The sequence below is a fragment of the Anarhichas minor genome, unplaced genomic scaffold, assembly GCF_050575085.1.
Source record: "Anarhichas minor isolate MPS153535 unplaced genomic scaffold, ASM5057508v1 ptg000062l, whole genome shotgun sequence".
Classification (NCBI taxonomy): domain Eukaryota; kingdom Metazoa; phylum Chordata; class Actinopteri; order Perciformes; family Anarhichadidae; genus Anarhichas; species Anarhichas minor.
Window position 1 is genome coordinate 5,498,898 of NW_027466508.1, and position 23,763 is coordinate 5,522,660.

General features: G+C 43.1%; 1 protein-coding gene across 1 annotated transcript in view; it reads left to right on the forward strand.

The window, feature by feature from the left end:
* Positions 1–23,763, forward strand: part of akap13 (A-kinase anchoring protein 13) — a 65,830-nt gene that overhangs the window by 25,956 nt on the left and 16,111 nt on the right. Inside the window, exons 8-23 of the mRNA XM_076077710.1 lie at positions 1,432–1,577; positions 4,185–4,540; positions 6,186–6,233; positions 8,665–8,842; positions 9,344–9,446; positions 12,526–12,568; positions 12,732–12,843; positions 15,785–15,944; positions 18,315–18,382; positions 18,498–18,564; positions 19,136–19,283; positions 19,522–19,634; positions 20,071–20,217; positions 20,733–20,989; positions 21,645–21,770; positions 22,235–22,352. Of these exons, the coding sequence (XP_075933825.1) occupies positions 1,432–1,577; positions 4,185–4,540; positions 6,186–6,233; positions 8,665–8,842; positions 9,344–9,446; positions 12,526–12,568; positions 12,732–12,843; positions 15,785–15,944; positions 18,315–18,382; positions 18,498–18,564; positions 19,136–19,283; positions 19,522–19,634; positions 20,071–20,217; positions 20,733–20,989; positions 21,645–21,770; positions 22,235–22,352 (2,190 nt within the window). The remainder of the gene's footprint in view (positions 1–1,431; positions 1,578–4,184; positions 4,541–6,185; positions 6,234–8,664; positions 8,843–9,343; positions 9,447–12,525; positions 12,569–12,731; positions 12,844–15,784; positions 15,945–18,314; positions 18,383–18,497; positions 18,565–19,135; positions 19,284–19,521; positions 19,635–20,070; positions 20,218–20,732; positions 20,990–21,644; positions 21,771–22,234; positions 22,353–23,763) is intronic.

Below are 23,763 nucleotides of genomic sequence, written 5' to 3' on the forward strand. Positions count from 1 at the left end.
GATCCTTCCTGACTCTTAGGGCTCAGCGGTCCTTGATTCAGTGAGTAGGCCTCATATTAGGAGGACCCGGCTGGATCGGCCCACCTACGTTTGTATGTCTTTTGTGGTCAGCAGGCTGTGGCTGTGCCCCCAGTCGCTTGTTTGTTATTGCAGTGGAACAGATTCTTGCTAAAATGAAGGGCCACTCCCAGCGCGATCCTTCGTCCCATCTCCCGACCCCCCGACGACACCGTCCTCCGAGCAGCCGAGTGCTCGGCCTCGGGATTCCTATACTGCCTGCTGCAGCCGTTGGTGCAGACCTTTATTCTGCAACTCACACTGGGAACTTCCTCTTTCTCATATACTCATTTGCTCTCATACGAGCAAAAATGTTCCTGAGGGACAAAGAATAACTTCCGCTTTTCTCTTGCAGAAAATAGACATCAGGAATGACGCCAAAATAACAAACTCGGCCAATGATTTCATCCAGTTGTTCTTGGCATCTGGCTAAAATAAGCTACATCTGTAGCTGTGTGCGATCTTCCTCTTTTAGCTTGGCCTGGGACATTATCAGTACATGTCCTTACATGCACAAAAAGACCAGTGCCGCTGCGTATGAACGTGGTACGGTGTGCAGACTTCTGGGTGGATTGCTTGTTATTCAAAGAGGGGGCTTGAAAAAAAAAGAAGACATATGTGTGTTTTAATAGTGTGTTCAAACCCCAAAATGGCTCGTGGTGGGTTGCAATTTATGGTTAAGGAGCACTGGGACTTTCAGAGAAGCACTGGGATCTTAGGCCATGGGTTTACAGTGAGTGCAATGGTTGTTTTTTGTGGAAGATATTGAATGTGTTTGATTCAGGTGGGGGAGTGGGGACTTACTCGAGCACACACACATCAGTTTGCACACACTGGGCTTGAATCTGTCTGCGTGCTGATCTCTGAACAAACACCTGGTACCTGAAGTGACTTCTAACTTTAAGGCTTATGCAGAATGCTGCAGAAGGTCTTTGTAAATATCAGTGTCCAGTTGGGCCCCGGGGGACTAATGCTCTGCCATGAAAGCTGTTTTTTTTTTGCGGCGCATCAATAGCATTTTCCAGTTGTCATTTTCTCTTGAATGAGATTTTGACTTCAGCTCTGCTCCCAGACCTTTTTAAACGCACAAACAGCGGCTGTAGTCGGGACAGTCGGCCATTGATCCGCCAGGCCTTTTCACACCTTCTCAGATTCCCAGAAGTCTTTTCACTGATGTCTAACAGACCTGCTTATGTCTCAGAGGAGGGAATGAAAACACATTATTTCACAGCTGAAACGCTCTCGTTGAGAGAATTTCCAGATTTTAAAACGTCAAGATTTCTCCTGGTACCTTCATGTGTCCATCAGTTAAACTGTTTTAAAATTACTGTTTGCTGTATTTCAGTGTTCACGCACCGTTGTTGTGTCTTCCAGGATCCTCACGGCCTCCAGCGTTCCCCAGTTTGCCCAGCAGAACCAGCAGTGCCACCAGCTGTCCCTCCACAGCTAACAGAGACTCTGGCAGCGACATAGACAGCCTCCTGAACGCAGAGCCAGGATATGACAGCATCTTCAGAAAGGTCAGACTCGCCGTTTTTCTTTTTGTATCTGGGGGGGTATGGTAGGAAAGCTTCACCTCCAGGACGGACAAACTGGACCCACTACTGGAGGTTTGCTGGTTCTATCGCGTATATCAGCGGCGAAAATCCCTTAATCCACAATGCAATGAAGTTATAACAATGTTTGTTGAGTGGTTGTTCAAATCCCTGTTTCAGGTGCAAATTTTTGGGTTGCATAAATGAGCTAGAACAAAAGAAATCGACAAAAAACATCAAATAAATATACTTTTTTTTTTTTTTTTTAAACACCACTCTTATTTGTGTTTCTGTATGAGTGTTAACCGGCTAGTCACAAAACCAACCCCGCAAAACAATCAATAAATACATGTTAAAATAAGAGTCGATGAACTTAGATTTAGCCGGCCCGTGAATACAGGGTTCAATAACTTTTATCAAATCCTCGAGTTCGCCCACACTGAACAGCAAGCACGTAGTTTGTTTTTTTGCTCTATGGGGATTATATGTAGTTATTTTGTCCGTCTGCGCTTGGCTTTTCATCCATCAGCGCCCCGAGGCTGAGATGCCAAACATCTACTCCGCATCTTTTTTTCATAAGCCGGCAGCTCTACACCGCTGCTGGGGAAGTGCAAGCCGTGGTCCCTGCTGTCACTCGGTCTGTTTGAAGCCAGGCGGCCTTTTGGTTCACGTTGAAATACTTGTGTCTCTCAGTTATTCTGAATGTCCCTTTTGTTGTAGACAACAATGGGGGGGGGGGGGGGGGAGAATCAGCTCAGAGAACATCGGCTGCCTGGTAGTTTGATGCTGAGGGTTAGGACCTCAGCAGCTTAACCCAGCTTCAGTGAGAGAGGATTAATGTCCTCTCTGCACTCTGAAGGGAAATTCTCTTACTTTTGCAAGACACAATGCCTGTTTCATAACCCTAAGGATCTCTATCGATCCCGGTAACACGTCAGCTGAGCAACCGTCACGTGCCCTTGAGCAAGACAGCGTATCTTTTCCATGTTCACTAACTGTAAGGATACGAGCATCATCTACGAGCCTAAAACATGAAATAAAGTTTAAAACCCAGCTGAATCTTTTTTTTTTAAACTCTAGAGCTGTGAGTCCTGTGACTCACAAATATACGCTGCAGTCACATGCCCCTGAATGTACACACAGTCACACACACACTCTCGCTCCCACAGGAAGTCGTGTCCCCAGCATGAAGCAGATCTTTCATTCCCAGCTCTCCAACAGAAGGGGCTCTATGCTCGGCTCGCTCGCTGCAGCTGGCAGCACAATAGGCCCAGTTAAAGCTCACACCTACAAATTAGCTCTTAAATGAACCATCCCATACCTGTGTGTGTGTGTGTGTGTGTGTGTGTGTGTGTGTGTGTGTGTGTGTGTGTGTGTGTGTCTGTGTGTGTGTGTGTGTGTGTGTGTGTTTTTTCACGCAGGAGCTCTTTCCCATCAGACTCAGGCTGAAGAGTTATAAGAGTATACCATTTGTTTTCACGCCATTTTTTTATGGCTTATATTACAGTCACATCGTTAATTGTCTTACCTAAGAAGAAAAATAAATAAGTAAATATATATATTTATATATTTATTCTCCCTGTGGAAGGTATGTTTTCACAAGGTTGCCGTCATTTATTGGTGTTTGTTTTAATGTCAGTGTTGCTATAAAGTGGCTCTGGCTCATTATCTCTAAGCTTTGCCATTTGGTCCTCATTACACTCTATTCCTGTGGAGTAATTAGCTCTCTAGCATGTTCTCAGTGTATCACATGCTTCAGTGAAGAAATGCTGATAAATATACAAAGTGATCTGCTAGCTAATTGCAATAATTTGAAGGACATCTGTTCTGTTCTATCCTACCGTATTTTATGCTGCTCTATTCTGTTCCACTCTGTTCTATTCTGCTATATTTGATTCAGTTCTGTTCTATTGTATTCTGTTCTATTCTACTCTATTCCATTCTGTTCAGATCTGTTTTATTCTGTTCTGTTCAACTGCATTCTATTTTGTTATATTTCATCCCTTTCTGTTCTGTTTCATTCTATCCTATTTCTTTTAAATTATTTTCTATTCTATTCTTTTCACTTCTATTGTGTTCTATTCTAGTCAGTTATGTGCATTCCATCCCATTTCATTCTGTCTTGTTTGTTCTGTTCTGCTCTACTATTTTCTGTTCTATGCATGCCATTATAAAGCATTCTATTCTGTTTGGTTCTGTCCACATTATGTTCTTCATCTATGCGGCTGGTAAAATAGTGAAATCAGCTCATGTCTTTTATTTTGTTCCCCAGTTACTGTAGCTAGATGACAAAAAAAAGTTAAGTCCCTGTGTCTCAGGGTTAAGGGTTCCACTTCCTGTGTGGCTCTGAGCGCTGCCGATCGTAGTGCTCTTAAATGTGGAAGTGAAGTGAAAGCAGCTACTTTTACACGCGTCCGCTTCCTGAAATAATAAATCAATCAACATTTCATTTAGTTCGCTCATTTTTTAATTTGATGAATTAATTCCTGTGGCTTCTTTTACTTTGGCAGTTCCCCATGAGCACATGATGCTGGGCAATTAAGCTTTTCAATGATAATAATATGTATATTGATATTTCTTGAATGCCTGCAGAACGATGAACCAGTGACAGGAGGAGACAGCGCCAGCGAGGTCTCCGTCTCCTGTTCCTCCACAGACGACGCCGCCAGCGTTGGCCCGTCCAGCTCCAGTCCCGAGGGCAGCCAGGGCCTGGAATGCAGCTGGAGCCCAGAGGAGGCGGGGGCTCCGATCGCTGCAGGACTAGACAGTGGTGGTGGTGGTCTTGGAGGAGCTGGGGAAGCTGAAGAAGAAGCCAAAGACAGAGTGACGGAGGTGCCGCGGCGCTCCAGTATCCTCCGGAACAGCATCCGCTCCCTGTCGCCCCTTCGCCGCCACAGCTGGGGTCCCGGAAAGAACAACGGAGGAGACGCAGACATGAACCAGAGAAGGTGAGATGGGGAAAGCGGGTCTGATTATATTTGATTCTTCAACTGGAGTTGAACTGATGGAGAGACAGGAATGTTACTCCCTTGACCTCGAACACGGTCTGCCGGTGTTAGCCTGGTGTTAACCAGTAGATGTCAGTAGACCTGATGTGTGCACATGTCAGTGTCATTAGAGCTGGTCGGTGTCACTCCCTCTGTGCCATGTTGAGTGTTTCCTCCTCCTGCTGCGAGCAGCTGTGTTGCCATTTGTCTGGTGTTGTACGCACGCAAGATGCATACACACAAAGACTCAGAGACACACACACTCGCAGCAACATGCACAGACGTAAACCCTTGACACATACGACTTCACACTCGAAGAACACTTATTGAGAAATCATTAACATCGGGACCTTTCTGTCTTCGGTGCTAGAGCGGCAGCCTGTCATGGGCTGTCTACAGACAGAGTAGTCACCAGGCTTTAAAAGGCCTGTGCTGCAATGTTGGAGTGAAAACTGCTTTAGAATTTTATCAGTTGCTATTTTTATAATACCCAGGCTGGGCACAAGCAGCCGCTACCACCAAGCGTTCTGTATTCTTTCTTTATGGTGTAACTAATGACAGAAAGAACCATATTTTTTTAGACCGCAGGTGCCCTTTATAGATAACCACGGGGTACCTGGAGCACATGAGAAGCATGTTAACTGCTAGAGAAAGGCTCTCACTGCGGCTAAACGTGCATGCTGCGTTAAGCACACGGTCTGTACTGACATTTCTGTGACTCTAAAAATATCTTGTCTAAGTGAGAGAAAAAACACTGCAACAACTCAGCAATTAGTTAAAGTAACACATGTTAGAACCACTTCCTGCTTGATTTTCCCACTTCTACTCTTTTAGTCACATTATAAAGGAATAGTTTGACATTTTGGAAATACTTGCTGATGATAAATATCAAGCAACAGCTAACAGCTTACGTTAGCATTAAGAGTGGAAGCACAGGGAAACAGCTATCTGGGGTATGTAAAGATAAAAAGAAATCGACCTACTAGCACCTCAAAAGCTCACTGGAAAATATGTTATACCTTGTTGTTTCTCGTGAACTTGTACAAAAAGTGTAAAAATGACAATTCTTTTATTTTTGTGTTTTTTTACTGGGGTTTTTAATGGGGTTATGTTTCTTGGCCGCTTGCTCCCGGCCAAGGAATAATTTGGCACATAAACCCCCCCGTAAAACAGCTATGTGTCAGTTTTAAACTTTTTCTTTATTTCTTTTTATGAGCGACCTTTAGATGTGCTGGTGGGTCGATTTTTGTGGCTTAAGGACAGAGCCAGGCTCGCTGTTTCCCCTTTGTGTTTCCAGTTTTTGTGCTAAGCTAAGCTAACCCTCTCCTGGTCATATTTCACAGACAGATATTATTAGTATTCCTTTAAGGTCATTTATTCTGAAGAAATGCCATTGACATCACTCCTCCAACACGGCGGCCTTTGCCTCAGACCTTTATACACACACGCTAGCGCCCATAGATATCCAACCTACTAAAAAGATGATGGTTCCATCAGCAAGTAGTTCATTCATCCATTCATTATGTTCTTTTTGACCTGCCATCCCGCCATCTCACCCATCATGCACCCCCCCCCCCCGTCTCTCTTTCTCATCCATCACCTCCAGCTCCGTCCGTAGCCCTGGTGAGAGGAAGCCGACCTTTCACAGGAGAAGGTACTAATAAATCCCATTCATCAGCTCATGTGATTTTAAGATTGACTTGTTTCTAGGTGACACGCATTGACTAATTTATGGAGGATCGCCCCCATTTTTTTTTTATGAATGCTGGCTGAACTACTGCTGCATTGTGCTCCATCGCCGCAGGCAACTGAGCTTAAAAATGTTGTGCTCTTTTCACTCGTTGGAATGAGAAAGAAATGCTGTAGCAAATAGGAGGTTGAGACTGACCGGTGTTTTGTATTGCAGTGGTAGTAACACGCAGCTACACAGAAAGAGGGGAGTTTAGGTCTGGAGGCTCAGAGGACTGTACTGGTGAGGGATTGAGAAGTTCCTGAGTGTAGACAAACCCTCATCCTCTTCAGTTAGGGTTGATGATAGCGGCCACAAGTGTAATGCAGACCGTTGGGATGGGACCTAAACTACATGTGACTTTCATGTTTCTGTGGAGCTTTTTTTTTTCCTTCCTGTCTATATTCAGGAGGGTGGTCCTTCAATTTGAGAGCATGACTCATTGATTTCACCTTCAGATTATGTAATGCTTCCCCTCAAAACCCTGTTCTCGCACTGCTCCTGAAACGTCTGCACTTAGATTTCTCCTCTGCGCATGGATTATTCGTGCTATAACCCCCGTCACGATTCCACAACCAATAGAATGCCGGGGGGAAGTTTCGACCAATGAAATGATACAAATTGAAATGCTCTCAAATTGAAAGACATCGCTCTTGAATAATGATGGGGAGGAAAAAAAGCTCAATAGGTTTCAGGAGTTTCCGGCATGACTTCAGTAAAGTCCTGGAGAAGTTCGAGACCAGTATGAGTATTATTGTATAAACGACATTGATGTTTTCACTGTAATTTATGCCAGTGGTTGTATAATGAGCCAATGGGAGGGAGTAGAGCAGTAGATGGACATTAAGGCCATTACGTCATTCCTGTAATATTATTGTCAGTGCTCTGTGGTGGAGAGACGGTTTCGAAATGGCCTAAAACATTCTGTATCGTCTTGTATATATGCAGATACAGCTATATCTTTGATTAGTTAATAATAGCCAATAATGTCGGCGCGCCACCTCTGTATCTGTAAGGCTGTAATTTAGACATGGCTCTTATGGTCAGAGACCACTGCTTTAACCGTCGGTCCACATCTTCCACACCGGAGAAAGCAGTGGCTGACACTGCAGTGGTTTCAGTAGCGTTAATAGCTGACAGCATTGCAGTTCTGGGAAACGGCTTAGGTTCAAGTTTATTTCCTGTCTGCTAAAGATGTTACCACAACACTGCCACGGGAAATGAACTTGATCCCTTTTTTTACAGTGTTTATACTTGCCAATGTGAAGTCATACTTGGAGCAGTAGTTCACGTCGGTATCTGCCATACTTGCTTCCCATCACTCCTCTTGATTATCCTAACTAACCCCTCCACCTCACACTCACACCTCAGCCGGTGCCCTCCTGATGCCCCCCACAGCCACGGCGTGGCAGTAGTTAGTTCCCTCAGGTACAGTGTGTTTGTGTGCGTGTGTTACCTTTTTTTAAATTTTATTTTTTACCCCACATGCCCTTCTTTGAATAGGGTGTGTTTACATGCTGCTCTATTTGCATTTGCCGTTTTTGTGGGCATGTGTGCATGTGGTTTTGTGAGTGTTTAAATGCCCTGCCCAGTCAGTAGCTTCCTACATCGGAGAGCTGCAACAGCGGCTGCTGTTATTCATGTTCCAGTACCGAGGACCTTGCGGCTCTGTAGGTTAGTGTGTGATGATACTGGCAGGATATGTAGTATAATATAGTCATTTACATTCACAGCCCTGAAGATTAGGTGAGTGCCGCTCTACGCTGATCACCGATAATCACCGAGTCATGATTATTTTGGTCCAGTTTAGGTTAGAGATGTCTGAATGTGTTGGACTGATGATTTGCTGGATAATGGAGTGCCTCACAGACCCAAGAGATAAGAGAGATTTACCGCTGGAGCCTTAACCATCACAGAGTCAGTCCTGAAGCAGATAGAGCCGCGTACAGTCGCATATAGCTCAACCTGAAATGTAGCTGTAGTTTTCCTCTCCATAATCATTGTATTGGATTCTTTTCAAGGCCTCTTATTTCCACTCGTAGATCGATGTAATTGGGTTTGTAAATCCCAGCTGCAGAGCTCTCTATGTCGACGCCGATGTCGGGAGACATTTTCCCGCCGCTTCGGCTGTAAATCTTCTCCGGAGCCCGGTGATAACTCAGCGGGCTAAACACTGTGCAGGACCGGCTCCGCGTGTGTCTGTCAACAGGCGGTGCGTGTGTGCACGTCCGTGTGTGTTTGTTGCGGCAGTAGCTGAGCGTAACCAGAAAAGCGAGACGAGTGAAATGTGCGTGTGTACGGTACAGTCGTCCCTCCTTCTCTGAGGTCACCTCTGCTTTCTCTTTTGTCCATACAGCTACAGCCTGGAGGGGCTCAGCGGAGCCCAGGAAGAGCTGAGGAGCCCCACCGCTCAGGGGCCCCGAATCCTGGAGCCTTCAAGGATGCCCCGGCATTACAGCGATGACAGGGGCTCCCTGGTGTCTCTGACAGAGGAGCGGGAGGAGCTGGGGCAGCATGGCAGACTGCATGACCTGGTCAGCTAACACACACACACACACACACACACACACACACACACACACACACACACACACACACACACACACACACTTCATCACATTTGTCCTTTAGATGTCATATCTTCATACTGTCACACAGTCGGCCCCAAAGGGATCATCAAAAAAACATCCTCAGCCTGAGACACATGAGAGGAAAAATGGATTTGCAGAAAGCTTGCAAATAAACAGTCTGGGAAACTTTGGCAGTTTGGGGATTAGCAAGAATTAATGAACATTGCTTTCCTCAGGGGCCGTCTCCTCGCTCTCATTGCTGAATTTAAAACAAATTGTGAACACAACTTTGCAAACCATTTGTGTAGTTCCCCCTTTTAGCTTATCCTTCCTGTTTCCAGTTCAGTGACTGGTAATGTTTTGTTCCACGTTATCTCTGCCTGGTTTAGTGTCCTTTATTATTATTATTTCTCTTTTACATCGTCATGCACTGTGTTTCACTCAAGCTTGTGTCTCTCGCCCCAGAAATCAAGGCGGTATCGGCCTCTGCGAAACAGCTGTCCTCCCATGACCCTGCCCCTCACCAAGTCCGTATCCATGCTCGCCATCAGCCAGAGAGACATTGATGGTGAGTGACAAGTCGTGAGGCTGCTTATCTGTCTTTTACCCTCAGCGATCACATCACGATTACAGATCCAGATAACGGCCAGTACTTCGACCTCTTCATCAAGAAATCCCCTTTCCATTATACTGCATTAACTCATGATATATTAAAAGTGGGAATGCTAAATGAGTCAATAAAGTGGTGAATATCTAAGAGTCTGGATTTCAAAGTGAACCCCATATGCTTGTATTTCTAAGTGCAGAAGGCCCAGCGTGCAGAAGGAGCACAGCTTTTTTTTATGGTGTACTGAGAAATGTAATGAAAAATAACACAAAATGTAGATTTCATCATGTTTTCATTCTTGAGTCAATGACGGAGAAAAAGCTAGATGTGTAGATGGAAATCATCAAGGTAGGCGAGGAGAGGAAGTTCAGGAGTTTGCTGGATAGTTAAAAACAGAGCCATTGTCTCAATTATTAAAACCTATGCAGCTTTTGTTGCACCTGTTAGGGTGGGAGAGGTTGCACCTTTATCATTGGTGATGCAGCTGTAGCACAGCTCTTCCCACCTTCAAACTGAGCCAAGGTCTAATTAGTCAGACTAAGTGGAAGCACCTCTGTGGGCGCTGCAGGGATGACGTATTTTTGTTGTTCAACTCAAGTTAGCATCGCACTGGTTCCCTTGACATTTTTGCATTGGATTTTGGATTATTAGAGAAGATAAACTCTGCAACAGAGATTATGATTCTAACAATAGTATCAGCAAGATAATCTCCACGAATGAACAGCACTTTTATGATATTTGAAGCGCAAATGCAGTCACCAGCAGTAGAAAGCTAACAATAAGCTATAAACAAACCACACCACTGTCGCATAACTTCTCGTCACCACCGCTAAGCTAACTGTTGACGTGATGACGTTTTGTAGTCTCATTTAGCCACTTGTTAGCGATCCTTTTTTTTAAGACACGTAAGAGCTTCAAAATTCTAAAAGCGTATTTTATGTCATAGAATATAACGTTAAAATCTATTTTTCTGTGTTAACCACAGACCTTATTTCTGGCAGCTAACCAAAAACCCATTCAAAACCCCCATTGACTTAAAGACGAGGGAACATGATGTGCAAAGATGCTGACTCATTCCTGCAGTTTATCTTTATCTTGACATTCCTATCCCCCATCCTCTCTGTTATTATGGAGTTCTAATTCATAAAATGTTAATAAGTTCCTGCTGTGGTTCTTTCCTTCCTGCCCTCCCCCCCAGCAGTGGGACACCTAAGACGTAAGAGGCGAATTTCCTTCTCTTTCAGCCTTTCCCCCATCCTCACCAAATCTAAGTCTCAGTACCTTTATGGGGACTCCTCATCTAGCGATGATGAGGATAACTTGAGTAAGTAATGCGCTGTAAAGTGCACTAGAAAGTAGCTGTGACGTCAGAAACAGTAGTTGTTGTTGTTGTTAGAGCCCTGGATCTCCCTTAAAGGACTCTAATCCAGAGTCAAGAGTGCCATTACAACAAAAAGTTGTGTCTGATCACACAAAAAAACTGATTTATGATACTTAATTACAAAATGCAGTTTCAAATAAATGCACTTAACCCTCAGCACAACTAAAAGGGCCCCAAAGTTCAGCTGCAACACACTTTTTTGGAGGAACCTACTACTTACTGTTCACATTAGGCCGTTTGCAGTGTGAATATGCAATTACAATCAAAATAATAATACCTGTTGACCACATTGAATGAAACCCGGGCTTCTCCTATCCCCTCCTCGGCCCAGGAGTTAGCTGACCTTTACTTATATTAGTCCTTGTTTTGTCTCTTTGCAAAAAACGAAACGCAATCACCAGAGAAAGAGGACAAGTAGTAATCACAAACACTGCAGGTGAAGTGCCCTCCAGATAAATGTGTGCCTGTCAACTTTAGTTAAAAGACACTGAGCCTTCCCTTTTTCTTATCTGTGAGGTTTTCCCATTAGTGTTCTCTGTCTCCTTCAGGACAAAGCTTTGCCCTCATTATCCTGCTTTAGGTTTGACTTTTCTGATGCAGAGCAGGCAAGCAATGCTTTGCATACTTGCATGCTCTTCAGAATATTGGGGGAGAAATGATTTGTCAGGAAGGAAGCAATGTTGGTCCCCTAGAAGATGCACGCCTACGTTTAACTCGCAGCAGATAAGTAGAGACTCTGTGGTGATTATTATTTACTGTGGTCGATTTTCGTGACGATGTGTCAGTAATTAATGTGCGGTAATTCTACGTGCTATCAGATAAGAAATCAGTCCGGAAATCCAAGTTTGACAGATAGAGGAGCCTGGGTGGTGTTTGGGTAAAACAAGCTAGCTACAACCATCATGGCTTTGTGTGATGTAAGGCACAGACAAAACTCAATTTGATCAGATATTGGGGCCATCATTTCTTGCGGGAAAAGAAAAAGACTTTGTATTGTGAGAGTTCAGGTTTTTTTTGGGGTATTTGGAGCCAGTATCTAGCAGCCATTAATGGCCCTGGATCAAAAGGCAGCACTTCAGCTTCAGGCCTCAGCGCTGGCTCCCTTCATCCGTGCCAGAGTTCATTTGTTTTCTGGCTTTCTCCACAGCTTCCAACGAAGTAGCTTACATTTCAAATACCTTGCTCAAGGACATTAAAGGTAGCTACTGATGGACTGGGGGGGGGGGGGGGGGGGGTGGATTATTCAATACATCTCTGCCCAATCCTTGCTGCCAGGACTGGAACTAACAACCCTCTGGCGTGATGTGAGCAGCAGGTTAACAGTGCAGCAGCAGCCTCAGTGCTCTGTGTGTGTGTGTGTCACAGGATGCGTTCAGGAACAGTAATGAGTTGTGGGTCACGCGCGTTTTGTCAACACTTAGAGCCCAATACACAATCCCTGAAGTCACGTGTTGAAAACAGAACAGAAGAAGATAATAGACGTGAACGTCTCTGGTTGAGCCAGGCTGAGAGAATAACAACATATCGGTAGACGTATTGGTTTGGGAGTCATACCGTGAGGTCAGTGAGTTTATTCACCGGTGAGACGAATCCAGCAAACAAAAAAACCCTCCTGATTCTTTGTCCTACCACTGACTTCCGCTCTGTTTTTTCTTCTAGGAATGAGGTCGTTGTCTAGCGCCTCTGGGTCACTAGCGTACAGGTGAGTCCAACTCTGCACATACACATTACCAGAAAATAGTTCCTAAGGCTTTTAAAGCTTTACAATGCTTTGAAGAACCATGTTTGGAATGTGTTAACAGGTAAGCCTTGTGAATGCAGCTCTTTGAGGATAAAATGTGTGTGTGTGTGTGTGTGTGTAACAGTATATCAGAGGAGGAGCCGGGCCCTCTGCGGAGCGACACCGAGGGAAAGAACGTGACGAAAGTCAGCCGAACATTCAGCTACCTCAAGAACAAGATGTACAAAAAGACCAGGGTGAGGGAACATGGGTATTCAACTCTACTGTTTGTCATTCGTGCGGCGCGTTCCCCCATTCGGCCTCCCTTCACAGGCTTCTCCTCCTTCTTTAAACGTGTATTCCTTCAAGCGAGGATGACTGAGCAGCACGCTGCTTTTCAGCCTCACGCCGCTCAGCGTTTATACGTTTGCACACACTCACACTGGGAGCTGTTCATCTCCTTCTGCTGGTCTGTGAACAGTTCCAGTCCAACAGTTTTTTTTTTTCGTGTCTTGCTTCAGGGCAAGTCGGTGTCTCTTTTCATATTCCCCCCCAGAACATTTTGTATCTCAGCCCGCAACATTTTCTTCGTCCCAGATGTGAAACTCTGGTGTAAAAGATGTGGTCAAAGTCATCTCTTTTTTCCTGCACTGAGCAAGTTATTTAACGGCCAAAGATATTTTTCCAGTGAGAACATTTCTTATTTCATTTTGAGCAATGAAAATCCTGATGCAAAATAGGTAAAATACTTTTAGAGACAGAACACCTCCCCCTCTCTACATGACTTGGAAGTCATAGTCGTGCAACTCAGAAATCATGAAACTCAAAGTCACACAAAATCGCAGGTGTGACATACTGTATTTTGACATCCACTAATCCAGTTTGCAAATAGAATAGTCAATATTTCAAGTTTAAAATTACACTGATAATTAGTCCCATTTGGGGAAATAACAACTATTTAGAGTAACTTCAGCTTTTGCTTGCAGTCTGTCATTGTGCAGCCCTTGCAGAGAGACACAAAGGGGTGAACAGGAAGTAAAACAGGAAGACGGGGTTGGCTGTGGTTTTATAATCTCATCTCTAACCTCAGTCCCCGCTTTGCTTTTAAAGGGACAGGACTCTGAAGGAGATCATCGCCAGAGCCTGTCAACGGTTAAAATTCTTGGCCGTGGTTTTTGGAGACTCCAAGACTATTAGCGAAGCTTTGATGCTCAAATTGGCACCCGGTCATTGGATTGCGTCCGTGAAATGCTGTATGTTTATTGTTGGTGACAACCGAAAAACTGCAACCTCAGCAACCTGGGACCAGTTGCACACCACATTAAAGATGTCTTCATTGAATTCAAAGATGTCTTCATTGAATTCAACTGGATGAGGCTTTTTAAGTTAGAGATTCAAAAATAAATTGTCCGTTAATAAATTACTACTTTAAAAATATCTGAATATCCAAATTATTTAGGTAGGTGTTACAATCACACAGTTCCTGTACAACAACCAACGTCTGAATGTTCTGCAAGGAGGATGTAGTTAGTGGCGTTTTGACATAGCGTCTGTACCAGATGCACGGGTCGTTGCAGAAATAGCACCTCCTGTAGCGAGCCGGTCACTTCCTCATTGCAGCTTTCCCTGATGAAGCCTCAGTGCTGCGAGTAGCTTCAGCCGCAGCCAGTGATGTTATGCAGGAGATTCACGGGGAGCCATGGCTTCTCAAGGAGATGGAAAGGTTGGCTGGAGGTAAGCTAAGAGAGGGCTCTTTTTTTTTTTTTTTTTCTTTTTTTTTTTTTTTTTTTTAAATTGTAGTGAAAGAGGCTGTCACAGTGTCATGTGAAAAAAAAGTGCCCGGTGATCCCTTCTGGGGCTGATGTCTTTTTCCAGTGAAGTCATTGCCTGTTACAGTATGTTTCTCTCACACGTCTTTTTGTTTGAATCTGTGGTTTAGACGTGATCACTTCCCCTTATTGTGAACGCTTGCAACCAAAAGAACTTTGCTTAAAACTTTAACTTAGCTGTGTTTTTCCAATAAGTTGAACTGTTTTTGCATTGTTTTTTATTTTTTTAAAGATACCATCAAGTGTCTTTTAAAAAAGAGATTCTTAGAAAAGTTACTGTGGTGCGTAATGTTCTTCAGAAGTTTGTCGAAGTGTTTCACTGCGGTTAGACAGCTGTTGCAGGAAGTGACAATGAACGCAGTGTTGTAATACAACATGCAGGCATGTGTGTGTTCCAGTCAGCCATACGGCGTATTGAAGCGGCTGAAAAAAGAAAAAAAAAGAGCTCCAGTGTGTCGGAGCTTTGTGGTCCCCTCGAACCGAGAGGCCCAGGGCCCGGCCATTAAAACGAGCTGGAAACTCCATTTTTTTTTTTTTTTCCCCATTTCCTTTGGGTTTGGGTGGAGGCTCTGTGATGCAAGTCCAAGAGAATAAGAGCTCTGTTCGTCTCGCCATCGCTTTATGGGGATTGTGATTCAGCTCAGTGTACAGAGATGACCAAAAGCTGAGGATGACCTCGTCCATTAGCGCGGAGGCAGCAGAGAGACCGCCCTGTTATGGAAAGGTCAAAGATTTGATTCCCAGACAGCGTGTCTCCGTCAGCAGTCAAGCATCTCGCAGAATTTCAGCACACTAAAGTCCTCCCTGCTGGTTTGAATAAGAGCTTCACAGTAGCTGAGTAAACAACACAATATGGAATATTATTATATTAAAAACATGTCTGTAGTTGGTAACTGTTTATCACAGTCGCTATGTACTGCTTAGCATCATCTCCCGTGTTATAAACCCCTACTAGTAATCCTTCTGAAAAACGCATCAAATTATGGGTTTTAACATACAATTGTTTTCATTTAAAAAAAAGCAAAGACTCTCTGAAACAAAGACGCACTGCATTTAAAATAGTCTCCTAATGAGACAATTTGTTGTCAGCATAAATAATGCATCACTTAATATGCAAAGCCCCCCTGCTGTGTCGTACATCAGGGTAATAATGTTGCTCTGCTGGATTCAGATTGGAATTTAACACGAGCAACTGGCCAAACTTGAGACATTCTGTCAGTGTCGTTTGTCACTCTACAGGTAACTCAGCACAGTCTTTGTTGTTGTTGTTGTTTTTTCAACATCTAATCGGCTGGAATAAAAGGTAAAGTAATTACCGTGCTCTCCTGGTGTGGTTGTCTTCTAAACCCTGACGCTTCCACCTGTGCAGGAAAAAGACCGCGATAAAAGGGAGAAGGACAAGGAGGTCAAGGAGAAGGACAAGAAGGCGATCAACGGCCATCTATTCACACCAGTCAGCTCGGGCCAGGCAGCCCAGTGCTTCCAGTGCAATAAGGCTTTCAACGGCAAGGAGGCGTTCCAGTGCACGCGTGAGTCCCTTTGTCTGTGTGTTTCTTTTTTTTTTTTTTTTTTTTTTCTATCATCCCAGTTTGTGTTCTTTCATCGTCTGCGACGGATCAGGACTCCTGCTGCGTTAAGTCTAATTAAAGCCCTTAAAGTGTTATGATCCATAATTAGAAAGATTTATCTGGTTGTAGATTCATTTTTGAATTTGGAAATGTCGTAACTAAGCTCTCTGCACTGCTGAGAACACACAACACTGAATATATATAGGAAAAAAAGCTCCTTGTGCAGTGCACCCTGCACATACATCATCGGGCATGAATCGTGCTACGCGGCAGGTCACATCAATTTACTGTAAAAACTTAGTCAGTATCATATCATTTATAGATATATCCACATAATGTCATTGAAGAGTTTAAATGGGCAAAACACTTTTAGGATAGTATAGGATGAACTTTATTGCTCCCCGAAAAAAACCCGAGACATACACAATACAAAGACACGATATACACAATATGTTACCTACACGATAGTTAACACCAGTCAGTGTTACCGTCAGTAAAAGCCAAGTTTAGTCACTAAGTTAGAGCAAAAACAAAATGTACGTGTCAATGTAAACTGTATGCAGATGATAACAACATAAGTAATGGCCGCAGACAATGAATGAATGAAGTGTAAAGGTCAATGTACCAACATTGTTGAATCTGCTGGATCTGAAAACACAAATACAGCAAAACTGAAAGTCTGAATCACTCTAACTTGGCTGAGCCAGCTTCATGATTTGTTTGAAGAAGTGAACCTCTCTAGAGGGCTACTTCTAATGTCACCCAGTCTGGCTTTCAGTACAGACATTGTTTTCCACTGAAACAGCAGCAGCAGCCCTAAAGAGGATGTAGTTTATTGCACAAGCCTTTAGCGCAACCCTTAAACAACAGAAAAAGCCTAAAAAGGAGAAACCCGCTCTGCGATGGATCACAGCGGATCCTCTCGATGGTCACAATCTGCCTCAGATACCTCAGACGGGCAAACACAGCTCTTGTTGTATTCAGTTGGTCTGGTTCGGATTGTTGGAGCCACAGACGGTTCTGAGGGTGTTTTCGGGAGGTTTTGTATTCGCAGATGTCTGGCTGGTGTCCATTCAACAGACAGTTATCCTTTGTCTGAGATTAGCTGGAATTGGTTAAGACGTCCACAAAAAGCAGTAAAATACCCAATGAAAGTATTTAAGAGGAGAAACACACAGCAGGAATTTAAGCTGGTTTTACCGTGCGGGTCATAATTAGATATTTATCACATAATCTACTAGGCGGATACTTTTAGACACATGTCTTTTGCAGGAACACAAGTGTAAACACTTCTCAGGTGATAGGTGGAAGTAAACCTGAAAGGGTTGCTTACTTTCTTTTCTTGTTGATTTAGCACCTAAATTGCAGCCTCTGCTGTTCTAATAGATCAAATATCACACACTATCAAGGGGGGGGGGGGGGGGGTAGGAGCACGCTGTCAGTCATTTTGATTCAGACAGACACAGTTGCAGCCGACACACATTTCCTCAAGTCTTCAGTCTATTTTTGTTTTGTACAATATGTAAATGAACTCTTACTTTGCTAAAGTAACAATTATCTGTTTTTTTTTTTTTTTTTCTTTAGATGACATTAGCCGCATGACTATTAATGTTTAAGAAGAAATATGTTCATATTTTTTGCTGTGATGGTTGTTTCTTACAGTAGTTCATTCAGTCGGTTGTCCTCTAGTGTTAAACATGTTGGCAGGATGAAGGTTAAACCACTTTCATCTGTTGGAAACAGGAACACATGAAAGTTAGTGGAAACTAGTTTTGAAGCTAGATTTTGACACAACCAGAGGTGGTAGTTCCTCCCTCTGTTCTTGATCGATCTCTGTTTCCAAATGAGCTTGTAAGATATGCTTTCAAAGTATGGAATTAAAAAAAAAAGTATGGTACTGGGGAATTAAAGTCTTTCATTGACTCAAGGGGATCAAATTACAGAGAAGATCTTATTTTAGCGATCTGAAGTGATGACCTTTGTTTCTAAATGGTGATTTGGGAATGTTTATATAATTGAAATTTTCCCATGCAATGTTAATGTGTGTGTGTGTGTGTGTGTGTGTGTGTGTGTGTGTGTGTGTCATTCCTCAGCCGATCTCTCCCTCCTTTTTTTTTTTCTCTCTCCTTCGGCCATGAGCAGTATTACCCCTCGATTGCATCACATGCTCTGCTCCAGTCTGGCTTTCATTAGTGGGCTGGTGGAGTTTCCTGGCCGGCTATGAAAAACCAGTCAGAATTTCTAGCCCCCACCTTTTCCACGCACCCTCGACACCCCCACCACCGTGCTCATAGCACTCACTGAGCGTTCTGATGCTTTTTTTCTTTCCAGACTGTAATGCCTCCGTCCACAAGAGCTGCAGGGACAGCCTGCCTGTTTGTGCCAAGGTGAAGATGAAGGTAAAAGTTCCCCGAGAGTAACTCCACCACAGATTCCGTAGTATTCTGCTGTCCTGCAGCCAATATTGATTTGAACTCCTTGCTTGTGCTTTTGCTCTGTTTTTTTTCTAATCAGTTGCCCAAACAGCAGTTTGCAGTACCAGATTCAAGCACTTTTCCTGCAGTCACGATGAGGAACAAATGTGAGTGTCAAGCCAAACTCTTTCATGTCTTCATTTCCAGTTCTCATCTGCAGATTTGATCCCAAAATTGATTAAAGATGTTTTTACATTACGTGTTTTTTTGGCAATCATTTGCAGATAACTTAACTAAACCAAGTTTCTGCACTCCATTTCTATTTCTTGTTCACTCACAACAAGTTTAAGGGCTGTTGTAACATCAAGGGAATCAGTCAAAATCACTAGTTTTTTCAAAGTGAACAGGAGATATATCTAGAAACATTGCCACTGTTATGCAACACCACCAGTACCTCCAGATTTAGTATATGTCTTCTTGTTTTAGATCAGTTAAATAATTACAGGATCCTCAAAGGCCCAAACCAATTCTCTGAAGGCTAACTAGAGCTCATTTCCTCAAAGACTTCCAAACAATCTGAGTTATTTTTGCAAACAGAGGAGTCGCCCCCTGCTGGCCATTAGAGATAATGCAGGTTTAAGGCACTTGTGCATAGACTTAACGTTCATTGTCGCCCGGTATAGTGCACAGTGATGAGTACAGTATTAATCTCCTGTAATGTATCTGTCTCTGGTCCAGCTGGTGGGACAAGGGAGCGCCCCTGGTCTGCCATCTTGTCCCCCGAAGACCATTCTTCCCTGATGAACCCATCACGGAGACACACCAGCATCATGGCTTTCCATGGCAACAACCTCTCCAAGAGTCTCTCCATAAGCAACATCGCTGGGTGAGCTGCTGTGTGTGTTTGTCAGTGGATGCAATGATGCGAGGGCTCTCGGATAATCACATTTCTATTTAAATGAAACAAAACCTTTCTGTTAGCCACTTTGTGGCCTTTTTGGATTTGTTGACATTTTATTTGACCACTGCATCTGAAGTGCACCACATGTGTTTAATCAGCTCGTTGGGTGTTTTTGGTTGTAATTTTGTGTTTGTTTTTTCATTATTATTATCTCTATATTCAGTCCGGTGTTCGACGAAATGCCCATGAAAGGCCTGCGGTATCTCTCCCAGTCTACTGACTCCCTCAACAGAACCAACCAGGTCACAGAGTCCATGGAATCACTCACTGATGAAGGTTAATACACACACACACACACACACACACACACACCATTGATCTGACTACCCAACACAGCTGCCGGTCACTTGGGATCGAAGAGTCTTTATTAACTGAGTGAATAACTAACAAAGTTCAAACAAAATCTGATTATTAAAGATAATGAATTTTCATACTACAGTAACAGTATTGTCAGCGTGAGTGAATAGTAAAAATAAATAAAAGAAAATAAATGCAGTCCACATAGGAACGGGATATAGCAAATGTTCACGAAGTAGCTTTACTTACCAAATTCTGTCAAGAAATAATTTAAACAGGAACTAGAGCGATGTAAAAAAAAAAAAAAAAAAAAAAAAAGAACATAGTTATAATTTTCAAGAAATATTTCAAAAATTCATAAAATGTTACAGAAAATATTACTTGAGCTGTGAGTTAAGTTGTGTTGTTGGCGCAGGGACGGAGATGATGGACGGCCAGCTGATGGGGGAGTTTGAGGCAGAGGCCAAGGAGCTGGAAGCTGACTCCTGGAGTTTATGTGCGGAGCAGCAGTACCGGCAGCAGCTGGACAAAGAGCTGGTGAAGAGACAGGACGTCATCTATGGTACATTTGATTTACCAGAATACACTTTTTAATTAGATCTTAAGAAATTCATGGGAAATAAAGGAACATGTTAATAAGGAAGTTAAAAAAGTGCAGCTGTTAAGTGTTTCTGCAATTTAGTCTCTACTGCTGCTATTTTTAATCAAAAAGAATGGAAATGACTTGAAACATCTGTATATGGCATTACTTAACTAGTTAACTAAGTGTAGGAATAGCTTGAGCATATACAGTCTACAGCTAGTTGCATCTACAAGTCTCAGTGGTCTATTGAGACTACAGAGTTTAAAATATTCATTGATTTACTTACTGTTTGAGATGTCTCGAGCTTTTGATTAGAATCTATTTGAGGATTCTGAAAAGCATATTTCTATATGTACACAAGGTATTCAGTGACACACACATTCATGCCACGAAACTGCCTGAAGACCTCCGAAGTAGAATCATGTAGAGGCACAGATATGTGGAATGGTATAAAGAGTGCTGCTTAGGTAATTCTTTCCCTCTGTGTTCTTCAGAGCTGATGCAGACGGAGATGCACCACATCCGGACGTTGCGCATCATGTCCGAGGTCTACAGCAAAGGCCTGCAGAAGGAGGTGCAGCTGGAGCTGCAGACGGTGGAGAAGCTGTTCCCCGCTCTGGACGAGCTGCTGGACCTCCATACGCAGCACCTCCTCCGGCTCCTGGAGAGGAAGAGGGAGAGCCAGCTGGAGGGGGGGAGCTCGGAGGGAGGCTTCATCATTGACAGGATAGGGGACATCCTGGTCAGCCAGGTTAGAGGAGGGAGGGGCTGGTGTGACGAGGGTTCAGGTCCCCAAATTGTAATACCGCATCATGAATTTACTTATTTTAATATCTGAACTACTATTGGATGGATTGCCGTGACATTTTGTACAGACAATCATGGTCCCCAGAGGATGAATCCTCTGGACTTTGATCCCTTAACTTTTGCTTCCGGTCAACATTTCAGTTTTTCCAATATTTTGGTTTATGACCAAATACCTGCAAAACAAATAACATTCCCATCAGCCTCAGCTGTGCATGATCATTTTGGCCATTCAGCTCAAAGCACCTCTGTTCCTACATCCAGCCTCGCACAGCTTGGCTGTACACTCCTGTTTCCAGGTTTCAGCACCGTTGAAAAGGGTAGCAGTCCTTAGCTCTGGGAAAAATAATATCAATGGGTTGAATCCTTAGCTAATGCCCATGTTTTAGTATGCAGCATGCATACATACACCTCTAATGTAAAGTTACACGTTCTTTAAATATTGTTCTCCCAGCTTACCTTTAAAGTTTTGAAACTTAACAACTTGGAATAGAAGTTAGAGCCCTACTACTTACAGTTAGCTTTCTGGCTTAGCCTTTTTTTTTTGCTCTGCTCTACCATTATTCGTTTCGTGTATTCATGGCTGTGAAATTCTGCTCCAGTTCTCAGGGTGCAACGGCGAAAGCATGAAGAGGGTTTACGGAAGATTCTGCAGCCGCCACAACGAAGCCGTGAACTTCTACAAGGACCTCCTGACCAAAGACAAACGCTTCAAGGCCTTTATCAAAGTAAGACTCTTTCAGCCATATGTTCATCGCAAATATATCCTACAAAAGTGTTACTTTTCGGAGAAGTTGCCTTTATTTGTTGGAGTAGAAGTCTGGTTTTCCAGACATAATTGTTTTTTGCTGAATAGATGTCTCAGAAACACTCTGTTCTATAGAGTGACACTTATGTTCTGTCTCACTTTTCTTTTGTTTTTTAGTCTTTTGCATTTCAATCAGTGCCGTAACCGTAACCATTTGTATTAAAGCCACGAAACCGTTGAGACCGTTTTGTGTTTTTCAGAGGCGTTAGTTCTTCCATTGTCTTCTATGGTTGTGTAACTGTCATATCCATAATCACAGCAAACACCTTCTTCAGTAATATTACTGTATTGTTCTACAGCAAATTAGTTCTAAGTTTATGTTGATTGTTTAGAGCCACCTGTTGCGTGGGCTTGTTTCACTAAAGCACTTGTTTGTTTTTCCAGAAAAAGATGAGTAGCAGCATTGTGCGGAGGCTTGGTATCCCAGAATGCATCTTGCTGGTGACCCAGAGGATAACAAAGTACCCGGTGCTAATTCAGAGAATGCTGCAGCACACTAAAGGTTAGCTTCCTGCCGGCCTTTACTGTTTACATGACGATGTGGATTGGGGAAAGTGGAAGGAGGAAGTTGGTTTTAATTGGGACGACGCTGGCGACTACACAGACTATAATACCTGGCTAACAAAGCAGTTAGGTCAGTAGATGGGTAAAATGTATTGTGATACTACATCAAGATTCTAACCCTCCATCTAAAGCAAAAGAGGGATTTGAAAGCGGTAAAGGAGTTGTGTTAATTATACTTGGATCTGAAGGATTTCCCCATGAACAAGTGGCAGAAAGCCGGACAGAATAAGGCCAATCACAGCATGAGTACCAAGAACAATGTTGCTGGCTCATAGATCATCAGAGAACCAAATCAAACCACATCTAAGCATTTAGGCAGGATGGTTCTCTTTTAAGGAAGTGAAGTCTCAAGACTTGTTGAGAAGCACATTTTTGCACAGCCCAGAATATGTGTCTGTGGAATCCATAAAAAAGTGTAAAGGCCAAGCTAATGGAAAGCATTGTCTTGACTTAAATCACTTGGTGTATTAATGATTTATATAATAAATATAAAAATACATTGCATGAAGCAAAATCAAATACAGTTTCAACATCCACACGATTCTGAAGAAGGTATTTCATATTTGCCACATCATGTTGATCCTGAGAACAGACGCATTGAGCTAAACATTTTTAATTTCACTTCTTCCCATACAGTTCAGCCTACTTCAGTCGTAGTACTGGGAAACAACCCACGCCAACGTGTCACTTGTTCTAGGAAAGCTCCTGAAAATTTGAATTTCTCACACAAATATTTTTTGAGAAAAATGAGACCTATGTTGGATGGGTGTTTTTTAGGATAATAGATCAAACATATACTTTGAGGAGCTGATATATTTCACACGCTATTTATATCTGATTTAAAGTGTCTCTCGTCGGCTGGCCTCCCTCTGTGTACATTCACTCTAATCCCTCCCAAAAGCCTGTTTATAGTTCTATGTGGGACGGGGCAGCTCTGCCTTAATCCCCAAGGTGCTTTAAGAGGACTCTCTCCTGCCAACGCTGATATATACTGAGTGGAAATAACACGGCACACTCACATTTACTGATAGTATTTTGGTGCTCAGGAGCACTGAGGTGCTAACAACCACAGGAGGGAAATAATGTTACATAGTCATGTCTGGAACCCAAGTGCACAATATAAACAAGACGTGTGTATCAGAGAAGTATTGACTCTTGGGCTTTTGTCAGAGTGCAGAGCTACAGACCACTGGTGATTTTAATCCTAAATGAATTCATGTAAAAAGTAGTTCCTCTGTGAAAACTCCAAGGTTACTGATGTGTACCTGACTCTGACCTCCTTTTTATTACTCTCGCTTAATTGTGGAAAACAATCACGGTATGTTTATTTTGAGTAAAGGGAAACTTCG